The 16,802-nt window shown below is 44.0% G+C and overlaps 1 protein-coding gene across 9 annotated transcripts in view; it reads right to left on the reverse strand.

The window, feature by feature from the left end:
- RGSL1 (regulator of G protein signaling like 1) overlaps positions 1-11,453 on the reverse strand; it is an 86,126-nt gene extending 74,673 nt beyond the window's left edge. For 7 of the 9 annotated variants that reach the window (XR_011021989.1, XR_011021988.1, XM_068239696.1 and 4 more), the window contains exons 1-6: positions 11,358-11,453; positions 10,537-10,601; positions 5,695-5,769; positions 3,739-3,801; positions 3,395-3,587; positions 906-1,001 (exon numbers count right to left, since the gene is read on the reverse strand). Coding sequence is in view for 7 of the 9 variants with exons in the window: in XM_068239696.1 (XP_068095797.1) it covers positions 906-1,001; positions 3,395-3,587; positions 3,739-3,801; positions 5,695-5,769; positions 10,537-10,601; positions 11,358-11,394 (529 nt within the window). In the remaining 2 variants the exon portion in view is untranslated. The remainder of the gene's footprint in view (positions 1-905; positions 1,002-3,394; positions 3,588-3,738; positions 3,802-5,694; positions 5,770-10,536; positions 10,602-11,357) is intronic. The other 2 variants (XM_068239692.1, XM_068239694.1) reach the window with 2 other exon arrangements.
- Between the last annotated feature and the right edge of the window lie 5,349 nt (positions 11,454-16,802).

Below are 16,802 nucleotides of genomic sequence, written 5' to 3' on the forward strand. Positions count from 1 at the left end.
CTAAACTGGGGACATCCATAGACCTGGGTATATCTATACTGGGGACACCTATATACCTGCCTACCTAAACTGGGAAATCTGCTTGCTGCCGCCAATCTGATTGCGTTTTGTGGGGAAATGTGCCGTCAATCTGAATGCATTTTGTGGGGAAATCTGATTGCATTTTGTGGAGAAATCTGCCGCCAATCTGAATGCATTTTGTGGGGAAATCTGCCGCCAATCTGATTGCATTTTGTGGGGAAATCTGCCGCCAATCTGATTGCATTTTGTGGGGAAATCTGCTGCCAATCTGATTGCATTTTGTGGGGATATCTGCTGCCAATCTGATTGCATTTTGTGGGGAAATCTGCTCCCATTTGACTACTTGATGAATTATCATGAGGCATGTAACTACTTGATTATTTTATCTAAAATGTATCTGGTCGGACCTAATCTCTGTGAATAACACCACTACTTATTTGTGTGTGTGTTTTTTTTTTTCTAAGTCTGCCCATGACTCATCATGCCCATGTTCCAGTGTGTGGTGACACCCATTTATTTTTGCTCCGTGTGCCGCATGCGGACATATCCCTATTGGAGACTGTCCTCAGAAGTGCTCACAATCTATTCCCTACCATAATCATGCAAAATTTCTAGAGTACATGTGTATATGAGCCCAAAATGGGGGGAGGGGGGGGGGCTGGGGGAGGCGTGGAGGAGGAGAGGTTATCAGAAGGGGAGGGCCCCAGGCTCAAACTTTCTTGGTGGGCCCTTAGTGTCCCAGTCCGACCCTGGATACAAAAGTCAGATCGCAATGCAGAAAGTGGAAAAGGGACATTATTAAGCTTGTAGAGTGATCTATAAGTAACATTCACATATAACAAATACAAAACAAAAAAATGGGAAGGGACCAGAGAAAAAATCACCTGCTGTTCCACACAGAAATTTGCGGAAGCTTAGAATACCACAAACAGTTCCAATAACGCACCGCAACAGCGAATCTTCGGCACCTTCATCTTCACCTGGTGTAGATGGTAAAATAAGTGACACTGTAAGTAAAATGTGACACTGATCTGAAATAGCATTTTGGACAGTTTATTGGTTTATTCCCAGATAAGGGTAAACTGGGCACGGAGTCTTTGCAACATCCCCTCCCCCCATACACAAACTCCTCCCGCCCACGACCACCGCTACCTCATCACCTCAGACAACTTTATTTTGAAATAATTGCTAGGAACCATCAGCCGCCTTGTAAATGCAATGGAAAAAAGGCTCTGAAGAAGGGGGTCCTGGCAGAGTGGTAAGTGGGGTTAACGTTTAGGGGGTTTCTGCCTGTGATTGGTGCCCCAAAGGCCTCCTTTACAGATATGTGAAGACTATATAATAAGTAGGAGGAAAGACTACAGGGGGGCTGGAAAAAGCCCCAGATAAGTAAAAACCATTTTCTCCCATTTGTCTCAGGTTAATTTATTCATTAACTGACTGAGGTAACTCCTGGATGAGCCTCCCAACACCTCTCACCACATTAATAGGCAGCCAGAAGGACAGACACAGACTGGAGCTTGTATCTGTGTGTGGCACTGTTTGCTGGGCCTCAGATTCACTTAAGCCCCATACAACAGTCCCCCCTGTTATGCCCTGAAGGAGGCCCTGGGCCCAGACTTGCCAAACGTATGGGGATTGTAACAAGGGAAAGAGGAGGGAGAGGAAGACGGCGTGGGAGTGATCGCTGTGGAGGGGGCTGGAGGAAGCCCCGGGTATGTATAAAACTTTTATATATATATATCTTTGTCTCTAGTACACTGTAAGGTGGCCATACATCTATCAATTTTGTGTCCTGATGGACCATCTGATTTGATAATTTTATTGAATCAGATTAAAATCGGTGCCGCAACAAGCATGCCCGATTGGCATGCAAAGAACTCTCAGGCCAATGTGGTTGATCAAGTGCATGGCGGTAACAGCGTGCAATATCGCAGTGACTGAGTAACGCAGTGGAACCCCCAGTCACTGTCTCCCACTAGGCACATGTGTGACGTTACACACGTGTCACATGCTATAAGACGCAACCACTTGGTGGTGACAGAGGCGCTAATAGGCAAGCAGCATATGAGACCCAGAGCAGCTGGACAATCGCAGCAGTTGGAAAGTTGAGATTTGAATGCATGGCCACCGAGGGTGATGGGGCCTTTTGGGGGGACAGCGGCCAGGCAGGGGCAGCTTCACAGGGCCAAATCCTGAAATATTTCATACTGACTCGGCCTGCGGTTTAGATCAGAAAGAGATCTGTCTCTTTGTTGATTTCCCTATACATCACTAGATGTATGGACATCTTTATAGTTGAGGGGAATTCTAATCTTAATGCTACCTAACTTAAGATACTTGAAAACATATTCACAAACATTTACCTAAAAAACTATTTTCTATAATGAAACATAAATGGTTAAATAATAATGAAATACACTATGTTTAATATTGCTTTTTCTACATTGTACAGTATAGGGAATGGGTAAACCATTCATGTTTACTTAAAGAGACTCTGAAGCGAGAATAAATCTCGCTTCAGAGCTCATAGTTAGCAGGGGCATGTGTGCCCCTGCTAAACCGCCGCTATCGCGCCACTAAACGGGGGTCCCTTCACCCCCAAACCCACCCCCGCAATCGTTGGTCGTAGACTTGGTCATGATTTATTGCTTCCTGGAGGCAGGGCTAACGGCTGCAGCCCTGCCTCCAGTCGCGTCTATCAGCGGCGCATTGCCGCCTCTCCCCCGCCCCTCTCAGTGAAGGAAGACTGAGAGGGGCGGGGGAGAGGCGGAGATACGCGCTGACAGACGCGCGTGGGGCAGGGCTGCGGCGGTTAGCCCTGCCCCAACCAGGAAGTGCTCCCCCGCTGCACCGAGGGGATTTGGGGGTGAAGGGACCCCCGTTAAGCCGCAGGATAGCAGCGTTTTAGCAGGGGCACACATGCCCCTGCTATCTATGAGGTCTGAAGCGAGATTTATTCTCGCTTCAGACTCTCTTTAAAGTGTACCAGAGACGAGTGATACTTACCTTTTTATACATACCTGCAGCTACTTCCAGCCCCATGGGAACGGATCGTTCCCACTCCACCGCCCTCCGCTGCCTGCAGCTCCGGTACCGGGTCCCATAACTTCCTCCACTCGCGGCCAGTCTGACCACTTTCTCTTGCGTCAGACTGGCCGCGACTGGAGGAAGTTACGGGACCCGGTCCCGGAGCTGCAGGCATCAGAGGGCGGCGGTTGGGAGCGATCCGTGCCCATGGGGCTGAAGGTAGCCGCAGGTATTTATAGAAAGGTAAGTATAGTTCGTTTCTGGTTTCCTTTAATTGTCTGTGTATTTATATTCCCATGTATACCGGTATGTGAGTTCAGTAGGAGACTACAGAATACATTACGTTCTTGCCGGCCACAGTCACTGGTGTTGTGAGACTTAGTATAGACATTTTCTGGATCTTTACAAACTCTCTCGTCTCCCAGGTTTTTCAGCAGTTGTTGGCACAGCAAGAAGTGCAGGTACAGGTTTGTGTGATGGAAGAGTTGGAGCCGGTGCTTCTGCAGCCAATCAATAAAGCTCTGGTAAACAGGACTCTGCAAGATCAAAAAAGGGACAAAACTGAATTCACTGAACCTTGAGGCCCCTATAATATTACACTTGCATTGTAAGTGTGCATTACATTATCCTGTTTTACCACAGGTTAATGCAATGGCGATGCAAGGCAATGGGATTTAGCGCACTTACTGTGTCGCGTTGTGTCGGAAGTGCCCGATCCCCTGCAAAGTCAACAGTGCACATACCTGCCAACTTTTTGAGATAAGAAAGAGGGACACATTAGGACATGCCCCTGCCACACCTCTAACCACGCCCCACCACGCCCCTCATCATGCATAACACAAATAATTTAGAATTCAACTATGTAGTTTTATCATTCAAACCACACTGTTCACTTCTATCAACCTTAGTTTTCCTTCATTTCAATATTTAATAATAAGAAATATATCAATTTAAAGGATGTGAATAAAGTTTATAGACAATTAAACACATTTTTCAGTAAAAAAAAAAATTCATATATTTTCACAGATCTGTACACAAGTCCTGAAAGAGGGACAAATGAGGAAGAAAGAGGGACAGTGGGATTTGGTCCTTCTTTCTTTGAAAAAGGAACAGTTGGAAGCTATTAGTGCGTTACCGCTGGACTTCCGCGGCAGCGGAAGTAATGTAAGTTAATGGGTGAAGCATACCTTTCAAAAAGATTCAGGGCGGTGTTGCGGCGCGCATGCATGGAATAATGGGAATAAAATGGGGAACCCCGGGAATCCCAGTGACGTACCTCCTGTCCAGCAGGAAGTATGTCACTGGGCGAGGGGCATGCGGGGAAAGGGGAGGTGCTATGCATATGACCCTGTCAGAGAACTCTGCCGCAGGGTCCTATGTTTGTAATTTTGTCTGTTGCGGCACAGTGTGGAGGGGTTGGGCCTGAAGCACACACCAACATCTCCAAAAACTGTGCAGTGCCAGTGAATAGAGCATATCCACTGAACTTTAGTAGCATTCTCTGCTCAGGCTGCACCCAATAAAGCAAGAAAACAGCTCTCTCCCATGGTACAAAGCCTGTATTATTGCAGATAAAATTGTGCACTTGCACTTCCAATGCATATTAGTAAGTGATATGCAGAAACAGAAACAGTGCATAAACAGCACCATCTGATGGGCACAGCTATGTACTGGCTTCATATTTGCTTGGTCTACTGTGGCTACAGATATTACTTCCTAGTGACCAAAATATTCACCCATCCATTTAGAAGCTGACTTCTTAAACTAATACCACACAAATAATTAAATGTTTCCATGTTTTTATTGAACACACCATGTAAACATTCACAGTGCAGGTGGAAAAGGTATTGGTTACAGGGCAGCTATAACCAATGCCTCCAATCTCATATGTCACTTAGGGGTTACACATAGTACTATGATATACTGGCTATGTGGTTAGTGGTGTAAGAGAGCATAATGGTTGTGGTTTTAGGCTTGAATGTCATTCTTGTATCCTTCACTAATTTTTGGCTACAGCATTGGAACTTGGATATTTATATTGGATAAGGGTGTTGGGAGCACCGGATCCTATACATGTAATTGTCACTATGGGATATATGTATGTGGGTGTTTATATATGCATGTACATATGCATGGGACTTCGATTTCTTGTATGGTCACATGATTTGTGGTGATAGTGGTGTATGGTTGGATGACTCTTTGAATATGATATATATATATATATATATATACACGGGAACTATTTAAAAAAAAAAAAACTTTTTAGATCTCGGATTCATGTTTCATGTTTGTTGAGGGTCCACTTTTGGTAAGATCTTTTTTATTGTATTGGCCGTTGTATCCTGACATGTGCATAGATCTTGGTTGGTATGTAATTATGTGTACAATTCATATTATGTTTTTTAACAGATGTATATATATATATATATATACTGTGTGCCTCTGAGGAAGCGCCTTTGGCTGTGAAACACGTGTCAGGCAACTTGTATGCGATTTGGAAATCCATGTCTGTCCTATATATTGAAGAAACTTTGATTGAGAAGAATTAAAAGGACTATTTGTTCATATAAAGCACCGTGACTGTTTTGGATTTTGAATAATCATACATAGTTATACACTTGCTCAGTGATTGTACTGACTTACCTTATTAGGTGGCAGAGGTGGCCACAAGTTCCACTGACGGAAAACTGGACTATAGCATGGAGTCTGGCCAAAGATCTGCAGCAAAATGTATACGGTAGGCATAAAATAATCTAACCAAAGTGACTGCTTTAGACAAGCCTTCATTATCTTTTATTATTTATTATGTATATAGCGGTGACATCTTCCACAGCGCTGTACAGAGTGTATATAGCCTTGCCACTCACTTAACATAATCTAAACCCTACTATGTCACATGTCTATGTATGTATTAAAGTCTAGGGCCAATTTATGCATAGTGTAATGTATATATACTGTAGCCTAATGCAAATTTTAGGGAAAAAACAATTAACTCTATTAAGTATGCTCCTACTGTGGTGTGTGATCTGGTTTTCTTATATTCCTGCATTTTGCTGTAGTGACGTCACCCCTAAATATTGCATATAGGAAAAAAGGTCCTGGAACACAACAGGTATTGAAGTAATGAAAACCACAAAGTGGGAGCATGGGGCTGAGAGGATTAGGAACTAGAAAAATGTATTGAGTCAGGCCCTGCTTCAATTTCAATAAACAACTTTATTCAAAAGGGTGAACAACACTGTATTGACACCAAGTGCCTCTTTAAAACCATAAAACCACTCACTGCAGATGTTAAACACGCAGCCGGCTGGGCTCACACGTACAGCAAACTTAACACACCAATCAACCTGGGATCCCATCACACTCCTGTTAGACTATAGATACTGACTGTAAAACGAAGCAAAATGAACACAAGCATAGTCCCAAAGCTAGGTCTCCGCAGAGACACAAGGATGGAAGGAGGGCAAAAATATACTGTACAGATCCACAGCTCTAAATGCATATGCACATGCAGTTATAGTAATCCAGCTGCCTCACTGAGGCTCTCACCACTCAGCCGACCAGTTCATAGTCGTTGCTATTCCAATTGCTGTGGGGTAGGCAGTTGCTTGGTAGATGGCCTCTCCTGCTGCAGACAGTACATATGTTCAGGATAATGGAATCCCTCAGGTGTCTAATGGAGGACGTGTGCACACGTGTGTAGCCTGCCGGTGATCTATGCTTGTGTTCATTTTGCTTCGTTTTACAGTCAGTATCTATAGTCTAACAGGAGTGTGATGGGATCCCAGGTTGATTGGTGTGTTAAGTTTGCTGTACGTGTGAGCCCAGCCGGCTGCGTGTTTAACATCTGCAGTGAGTGGTTTTATGGTTTTAAAGAGGCACTTGGTGTCAATACAGTGTTGTTCACCCTTTTGAATAAAGTTGTTTATTGAAATTGAAGCAGGGCCTGACTCAATACATTTTTCTAACCCCTAAATATTGTCTGTAACCTAAATTAATGTTCAGCGCTGCGTAATATGTCGGCGCTTTATAAATACAATAAATAATAATAATAAGTTATCTGTTAAACTGCTTTAAGATGTGGGAGGATAATGGAGTGCCCTGAGGAAACACACACAGACACAAGGTGAACATACAAACTCCAAGCAGACAGTGCCCTGGCTGGGATTTGAACCAGGGGATCCAGTGCTATAAGACAAGAGTGCTAACCACTACACCAGGGGTCCTCAAACATTTTGGGTCGAGGGCCGGGTCAACATACTTGAGACTGCTGGGGGGCCGAAGTATACATAAAATGATGTAGAAGTCTTTGCGGGCCAGACAGTGAAGCATACCCAGGTGACAACCTGCAGTAAAATTGGACAACAGTGTCACCTGATGTGGAATTTGATTGGAAACCAGCGAATTACTGCTTTCTGGCTTCATTCTATATGCAGACCACCAATATTTAAAGATGTAGCGAACCACAGCTATAATACATTTTATGTGTGAGGGGCCGGTAAAAAAGCCTCATGGGGGCCACATTCAGCCCACGGGCCTTAGTTTGAGGACCACTGCACTACACCACCATGCTGCCTTTGACAGTCAGTGTTTTATGATATGAATCTGGGTTTGCTGACTTCTTATCAGCATCTCTGTGATCTAGGCATCTAATACCTGGTACACACCATGACATTTTGCATCAGAATGATGGTCAAATCAATCATTTCCAGCAGATCCGACCTGGTTTACGATAGTTTTTCTGATCGATTTTGTACAGAAGTGATCGGAAAATCGATCAGAAAAACGATTGGAAATCAGATTGGACCTGCAGGAAATTATTGATTTGACCATCAATCTGACAGGACATTGCATGGTGTGTACCAGGCATGAGGGGTCATTTAGTGAGAAACCCAGGCCTGCCATGAAGAGGTAATGGGTATATTGTCTCCTCTACGGCTCTTCCCCTCACCCATCACTGGAAGGAGACCTGACATCCCTGAAAGTGTTTGACTACCCTAAGAACGCCTCACGCCAATGGGCATGACCACAGCGGCAGCCCCTAGACCGCCTAACTCCAATTGGCGTCAAGTCCTTTGGCCAGCTACTGCAGGAGATCGCGCGTAAGCTGCACGTGCATCTCCTGCTTGGGAGGCGGAGCTCCGCCCCACCTTCAGTCTCCCAGCAACCGCTCGGGAGACTGCTTAGACGTTCGCCTTTTTACTGAGTACAGTGCTGCGATCTGAGGCAGCGCTGTATTGGGGACAGCCGTGTGACACGGCTGTCCCCCTGGGGCACAAGAGAGCAATTGGCACAGATAGGCTGAAGCCTATCACAGCCGATCGCTGTGATAGGCTGGCTGAGGGAGGGAGAGTGAGAAAAAAAAATACTTTTATTTATTTAAAAAAATGACAATAAATATTTGTAAAAATAAACAGCTGGGGGCGATTAGACCCCACTAACACCAAGCTCTGTTGGTGGGGAGAAAAGGGGGGGGGGGGGGGAGAGAAATCACTTGCGTGGTGTATTGTGCGGCCCTGCAGCTTAGCCTTAAAGAAAACCTGAACTGAAAATTAAAAGTCAAAATAAGCATACACAAGTCATACTTACCTTCCATGTAGTCTACTCCTCAGTGTCTTTCTCCTGTCCCGCGTCCTGTTTGTTCACTGTGATCAAGGGAATTTTCCGTCCTCCATTTTGAAAATGGCAATTACCTCATAACAGCTTTCTGGTCAGCACACAGTTAAACTGTAACATCGCCCACTTGAGCCATAGGGAAACATGGACATTACCTGGTACATCAGTTTTCCTCTCAGCTGTAACTGACAGCAACTGATATTTTACTGACAGCAACTGATATATTTCAGATCTGACAAAATATTGTCAGAACTGGAAGGGATTATTGTCAGAAGAAAATGGTGAGCTTCTGAGAGAAACTGATGGCAAGGTAACTATGTCATGTTCATTTGAAGTTACCTCATGTGTTTATTTTAAATATTTTTACTCAGTACAGGTTCTCTATAAAGCTACATTTGCCTATTAAGAGAAAAATTGCCTAGTCTTAGGGGGGTTGAACACTGTGGTCCTCGAGTGGTTAAAGACCCATACCCACTACGCAATTTTTCAGATGTTTTTCTGAGCGTGGGTACAGGTGCGCGATTACACAAACAACATTTGCTTACACGCGGCAATCCATCTTCCTACCTCATTAGGTAAGTATTCAGCGTTAAAAGGAAACTCTTCTTAACACATAACACAACACCTTTAAAGAGAAAGTCTTTGAGCGCTTACTTTCATGCAAATGGCGAAAGCATCACACCTGTATGAGATTTATAAAAATGTGTGATTTATCTCACCTGCAAGCCACTGCAATAACAGTAGCTCTTATTATCTGATGTGGCTGACTGAGCCTTCTGCTTCAGTACCCCAGAGCAGAAGCTTTCCCAGGTGCTGAATGAATTTGTTTTTGGGGGAAACCGGTTGAAAAACAGTATGGCAGTTCTCCGCTGAACACTACTGTTGTGGCCCCTCCAATCAGTGAAGGGTGCCTTGCCTGCCACAGTGGTGGGGGGTGCCAAAGCCTCTGCTCATGGGAGCTTCAGATACTTCTGTCCCTCATGTGTCCCCTTCTGTCCCCCCTGTGTCCCCTTCTGTTCGCTCATGTGTCCCCTTCTGTCCCCATGTGTCCCCTTCTGTTGCCCCAATTTGTGTCCAATAAAATTTGTTGTGTCCAATAAAATTGATTTTTGAGGTAAGAACTTATTTAATTACTTATAGCTTTTAAGATCTGCACACATCCTGGAGCACCTCCTGCCACCCATTGTAGTCCATTAATGGAGCAATTGTATCACACATACCATAGACCCCTATTACTTATTACCAAATACCCCATCAGGACAAAGGGGTGTCTAAAGAGCTCACTAGCCAGCAGAAATGTACAGGCCGGTTAAAGCAGCCTTACTATACAGCAGTGGTCCTCAAACTAAGGCCTGCGGGCCGAATGTGCCGGCCCCCCCACACACAAAATATATTACTTATAGATGCAGTCAGCTACATTTTTAAATATTGGTAGTCCGCATTTAGAATAGCAGTGCTGGCACCACCCATCATATGGAAGCCAGAAAGCAGTAATTTGCTGGTTTCCAACCAAATTCCACATCAGGTGACACTGCTGTCCAATTGGACTGCAGGTTGTCACCTGGGTATGCTTTACTGTCTGGCCCGCAAAGACTTCTACATAATTTTATGTATACTCCGGCCCCCCTGCAGTCTGAAATATGTTGACCTGGCCCTCGACCCAAAACGTTTGGGGACCCCTGCTATACAGTAATGCATCAGGCACTATAAAGACAAACGAGCTATGTGAAAATTGAATTTTAATGCGATCTAAGCTCAACAGAAAAACATACAGTGCATACATACAAACATACATACAGTTCAGAAGTCTTTTGTAACATGGTAAATAAGAATACATGTTTCTAGGTTTTCCTACCAGATACTACTTACCGGGAGATTTAGGAAAGTGTTGAAAAAATCTGTAAAGATCTCATCATCCAACAAATTTTGAAGATCTTGGGATGAAAATAAGATGCATTTTCTTTCAATCATCAAATAAGACATAAAGTTAAGGAGCAACTCTGCATATGGGTTACAGTACATTCAGCATCAACAAACCAACCTGTGCTTCCTATCCATAATGATCAATTAAAAAAATGTTTTTCCAATCGACAAAATTATCACTGAATGATCACATTAGGATCGTTTGTAGCCAATTTTGGCCATCAACAATGTTTATTTTCTGCCAATTCGACTGCATCTATCTGACCGCTATGGCGATTCGTCAATGAAAATTGTACCGTTAGTGGGCACCTTAAATTTGTTGCCAGTTCTGGAAGCCAAATGCACTCAGTATGAAGCAATAAACTAGGTGTTCTAGCTAAGGCCCAGATAAACTGTTGTTCAGGACAATACATGTAATGAGGCCTAGACTTGGGCAGCCAGGCCAGCGATTGGACTGCCATTAGTCTCAATAATGTAGGATATTTAAAACAAAGAAAAAAATGTGTTGTTTATACAGTTAACTAGAAAATGAGAGGAAGAGGCTTAAAGGTTGCTATGGGCAACAAATCCATGTTACTGGTCATCATTTATACTGTAAATGTGTGTGGGGAATAGGATCATCTCACACAACTTTACTAAACCTATTCGATTGGGGGCAATTTCGTACAAATTTGTGTCTGCAACCATACTGTCACAAGCAGGAAACAGCAGTAGACTAGACTAGCGCCAAATGTTCTATACATTCATTACATTACACAACCAAAAACCTGTACAGGATGAGGAGGTCGCGTCTGGCCTATCCATGTTACATGTCTCTCTTTCCTAGCTATTCTATGGCCTGTCCAATCTGTGTGACCAGCAGTTTAACTGTTGTTGCAATTATTTAAAAAAAAAAAAAAAAACCACACCAAGCAAAGATAACTTCTAGCAGCCAATCAGATTTCTTTTAATACCCACTAATCAGAGAGATGGATTTCAATTTCGGTGCCTTTATTAATTACTGCATGTTTCTCACCATATTCAGTGCTGTATTGGACATATTCAGTGCTGTATTGGACATATTCAGTGCTGTATTGGACATATTCAGTGCTGTATTGGACATATTCAGTACGGACAATGATTTACACCATGCTGCTTACAGTAATATGAGGCCTTCAAAGGATCGTGCTGTATAATACCTTGAATTTTTTTAAACTGTTGTTTATTAAAGGGCTATTCCTCTTTCTTTGAGAAAAGTTGATTTTTTCAGTTTGACTTTATATAGCGGGAGGATTCATGGCAAACATTTTTCAGCTTGGCTACTTTATAAGATATGAATGCTGTGACAGCGCTCCTCTTCCTTTATAATACAACCTGCAGGGTTAAGACACTCAACATAGTGCATTACTGTTAATTTAAACACTTTTCACACAAACACCCAGTGCAAATCGTGTGTCACTCGTGTTACAATTCTTGTGCGACCAATCATGCGACTCTTTTAAAGTACAGGCTCACCAGATGTTAACCACCTCAGTTTCCAGGTGGGTCTTGCACATAATTCAATGTTACCACTCAGGCACTTGTAAATTTTCCAATGGCTTTAATCCGCTTTTCCACTTAAAAAATCACAATAAAACACACATAGTGTAAATCCATAAAAACAATTGCCAGTGCCCTGCGCTATATAGCACTCACATCAGTATATAGTTAAAAGGCATGTCAGGCTTAGAAAGCCTTGCGGTGTCACCTCCACTGTGGTTCCGGCGTCCCGTCTCCACTACGGCGCATCCGCTGTATATGATACTCCCGGCCGGCTCTCGTGTCTCCGTCTACTACCAATGACGTCAGACGCTCCAATGCTCCGCCTTACGCGTTTCGTCCCACGGGACTCATCAGAGGCTGACGTCACTGGAGCGACCGACGCCTTTTATGTCTCAATAGTTTGTACGCTAAACCAACGCGACCCGCCGGTCGCCCTGGCCGCGTCATTGGTTCCCCGCAGCTGGAACGCATTCCCGATGGCCATTTTCACGCATGCCCAAAAGGAAGCTACAACGCTTCCATATAATTTGTACACGGATCCGAATTTCTTTCATGCAATGGGTGCCCAGTGTGTAGCTGGCTAATTTTGCGCCCTCTGGTGGTTCTCCCCAGTATAATTTTTCATTCTAATCACGAACAATCTATATACATTCTCACTGTGTTTAATAACAATAGAGTCTCTTCTCAATCTCCTATGACCCTTACTACCCACCAGCCACCCCTTGCAAGAAATGCTCTTCAAATGGAGGTGTCCCCCTGGCCTCTCAGTCTCTGCTCCTCTGAATTAATATATCCTCCCCTACACCTCTGAACATTTTTCTGGCCATTACTGATGTTCTGTTTCATACTTATTTCCTCATCAATTTCATGTATTAGTGACAAGCATAATCCCATTACATATTAACATCTATGTTCAGCAGTGCCCTTTAATGCCCTAGTTTACATGTGTACCATCACCAGATGGCCACCCACAGGGGAGAAGCCTGCAGCTGAGGTTAGCTACTCCCTGTACCCCTAAAGTTGCATTCCCCACCAGAGACCCCCCAAAAAAATGTTTTTACTGTGTATAACCCCTCTCATTCATGTATTCTAACACTGCAGGATTCTCGGCACATTATTGATTTATTGATACATTCCCCATACTCCCCTTTCTTTCCATTTAAACCAATTTTCATCTCTATACCTGATCCCCTATAATGTATTCCCCCGGGCCTCCCTATTCTCACAGATCATTGGTTATAAATAGAGTTGGGCCGAACCTCCGATTTTAGGTTCGCGAACCTGGTTCGCGAGCTTCCGCGGAAGGTTCGGTTCGCGTTAAAGTCCGCGAACCGCAATAGACTTCAATGGGGATGCGAACTTTGAAAAAAAAAAATAATTATGCTGGCCACAAAAGTGATGGAAAAGATGTTTCAAGGGGTCTAACACCTGGAGGGGGGCATGGCGGAGTGGGATACATGCCAAAAGTCCAGGGGGAAAATCTGGATTTGACGCAAAGCAGCATTTTAAGGGCAGAAATCACATTGAATGCTAAATGACAGGCCTAAAGTGCTTTCAAACATCTTGCATGTGTATACATCAATCAGGTAGTGTAATTAAGGTACTGCTTCACACTGACACACCAAACTCACCGTGTAACCGTGAACAGAACAGGTATGCAGTGGCGGGTTCACTGAACAGGTATACAGTGGCGGGTCCACTGAACAGAACAGGTATGCAGTGGCGGGTTCACTGAACAGGTATGCAGTGGTGGGTTCACAGAACAGGTATGCAGTGGTGGGTTCACAGCACAGGTATGCAGTGGTGGGTTCAATGAACAGGTATACAGTGGCGGGTCCACTGAACAGAACAGGTATGCAGTGGCAGGTTCACTGAACAGGTATGCAGTGGTGGGTTCACAGCACAGGTATGCAGTGGTGGGTTCACAGAACAGGTATGCAGTGGTGGGTTCACAGCACAGGTTTGCAGTGGTGGGTTCAATGAACAGGTATACAGTGGCGGGTCCACTGAACAGAACAGGTATGCAGTGGCAGGTTCACTGAACAGGTATGCAGTGGTGAGTTCACAGCACAGGTATGCAGTGGTGGGTTCACAGAACAGGTATGCAGTGGTGGGTTCACAGCACAGGTATGCAGTGGTGGGTTCAATGAACAGGTATACAGTGGCGGGTCCACTGAACAGAACAGGTATGCAGTGGCAGGTTCACTGAACAGGTATGCAGTGGTGGGTTCACAGCACAGGTATGCAGTGGTGGGTTCACTGAACAGGTATGCAGTGGTGGGTTCACAGCACAGGTATGCAGTGGTGGGTTCACAGCACAGGTATGCAGTGGTGGGTTCACAGCACAGGTATGCAGTGGTGGGTTCACAGCACAGGTATGCAGTGGTGGGTTCACAGAACAGGTATGCAGCCAGACAGGAACAAGTTAAGCCTAACTAATCTTTCCCTGAGAGACAGTCTGCAGCAGCTCGCCCTACTCTCACTAACGCAGGCAGCACACGAGTGACCGTAATGGCCGCCGCTGCCTGCCTTATATAAGGGGGGGTGGGGCTCCAGGGGCTAGTGTAGCCTAATTGGCTACACTGGGCCTGCTGACTGTGATGTAGAGGGTCAAAGTTGACCCTCCATGTGCATTATGGGGCGAACCGAACTTCCGCAAAGGTTCGCCTGCGGGACGCGAATGCGAACCACTGAAGTTCGCATGGAACCGTTCGGCCCAACTCTAGTTATAAAGCAATTTAGATCAAATTCCACATTCAGACCCCCCGGCACCATGCTTTTTAAATTATATATCCATCATCCCTCTGCTTGTGATATGTCCCTAACTAGACTAGATCCCCTCCACCTTTTAACATGGGCCTCTATTCCCATAAATTTCAAGCCTGTGGGGTCACTGCCATGGACCAAACGGAAATGGTTTGACACACTATGTGTCGCCAGCCCCTTTTTTATATTGGCAATATGCTCACCTATTCTTTTATGTAGTTTTCTGGTCGTCCGTCCTACATATTCCATATTACAGGGGCATTTTAACAGATATATTACTCCTTTTGAATTGCACGTGATACACTGTTTGAGTGTCATCACTTGCCCTGTGTTGGTTGACATAAAGGTTGTTCCCCTCTGAGGCAAGGCCTCTTTACATCCTCTGCATTTACGGCATGGAAAAAAGCCTTTTTGGCCCAGCATGTCCCCAGTTCTTATTTGGGGCGGGTTCACATAGCTCGGTACTAGTTTAGATTTCAAATTGGGGGCTTTTTTGTATATAAATCCCGGCCTATCAGGAATGACCTTTTTCAGGGTACCATCCAATCGTAGAATATTCCAGTGCTTTCTGATTATATTTTCTATGTCCTTATATTGACCATTGTAGTTTAGTAACATATCAAACTCCCTGTTTCTTTGAATTTGTACCTCCTTACTCTTTGTTGTCAACAAGTCCTTCCTATCCATACCTGCCACCTTCTCCACCTGTATATTAAGGGCATCTTGCTTATACCCCTTTTCTATAAATCTTTGCACTATAACCTGGCTCTGACTCCTGAAAGACTCAACCTCAGAGCAATTCCGCCTTATCCGCATTAGTTGTCCCTTAGGAATGTTTTCAAGCCACTTCCTATGGTGGCAACTTCCTAATGGGATATATCCATTTTTATCTGTGGTCTTGAAAAAAGTTTCTGTACTCAAAACATTGTCTTTTTTCTTTATGACCAGATCTAGGAATTCCACCTGATCATATGATTTATTGAAGGAAATTTTGATGGAGTTCCAATGGTTGTTTACTTTATTACAGAAGTTCTCTAGGGCCTCCTCTGGTCCCCTCCATATAAAAAACAGGTCGTCAATAAACCTATTCCATGTGACTATATACTGCGCTTCTTCTGTTGATAATAACTGTTGTTCCCATTTGGCCATATAGATGTTTGCCACTGAAGGTGCAAACTTTGCCCCCATAGCACATCCGGTTTGTTGAACATAAAATACATTCTCATACCAGAAATAATTATGTTCCAATGCATATCTAAGTAATTCCATTATAAACTCTATTTGTTTGATTTTTAAGTCCCCTTGTTGTACCAAAGCCTCTTCCACGGCTTGCATTCCTTCCCGGTGTGGAATCACGGTATATAGGGACGTGACATCCCCGGTTACTAGGATATCATCTTTTTCCATTCCCACATCTTTTATTTTTTGCAATAGATGTTTCGTGTCTTTCAATAGATAGGGTAATTGCCCCACGATGTTCTGAAGGAATATGTCTATGTATTCCCCTACTCTTTGAGTGAGCGACCCCACCCCGCTCACAATGGGCCTGCCTGGGGTTTTTTTTGTGTCTTTATGAATCTTAGGATTACAATAAATAACCGGTATTCGCGGATTGGTAGGTAATAAATACCGCAGTTCATTGGTGGAAATGATAGTTTCCTTCTCACCATCTACCAGTATGTTTTTTAAAATTCTTTTGTATTCATACGTAGGGTCTTTTTTCAATTTTTTGTATGTTAGCTCATCACCCAGCAGTCTTAGCATTTCCTTATTATATTGCTGGGAGTTCATTATCACTAGCCCCTCCCCCCCCCCCCCCCCTTGTCAGCTGGTTTTAATATTAAATCCTTATTCTCCGCTAATTCAAGCACTTGCTGGTTAATCTGACTAGAGTTCTTCAACTTTTTTATCTCCAACTTCTCCAG

This window comes from Hyperolius riggenbachi, chromosome 6, assembly GCF_040937935.1.
Source record: "Hyperolius riggenbachi isolate aHypRig1 chromosome 6, aHypRig1.pri, whole genome shotgun sequence".
In the NCBI taxonomy this organism is placed as follows: Eukaryota; Metazoa; Chordata; class Amphibia; order Anura; family Hyperoliidae; genus Hyperolius; species Hyperolius riggenbachi.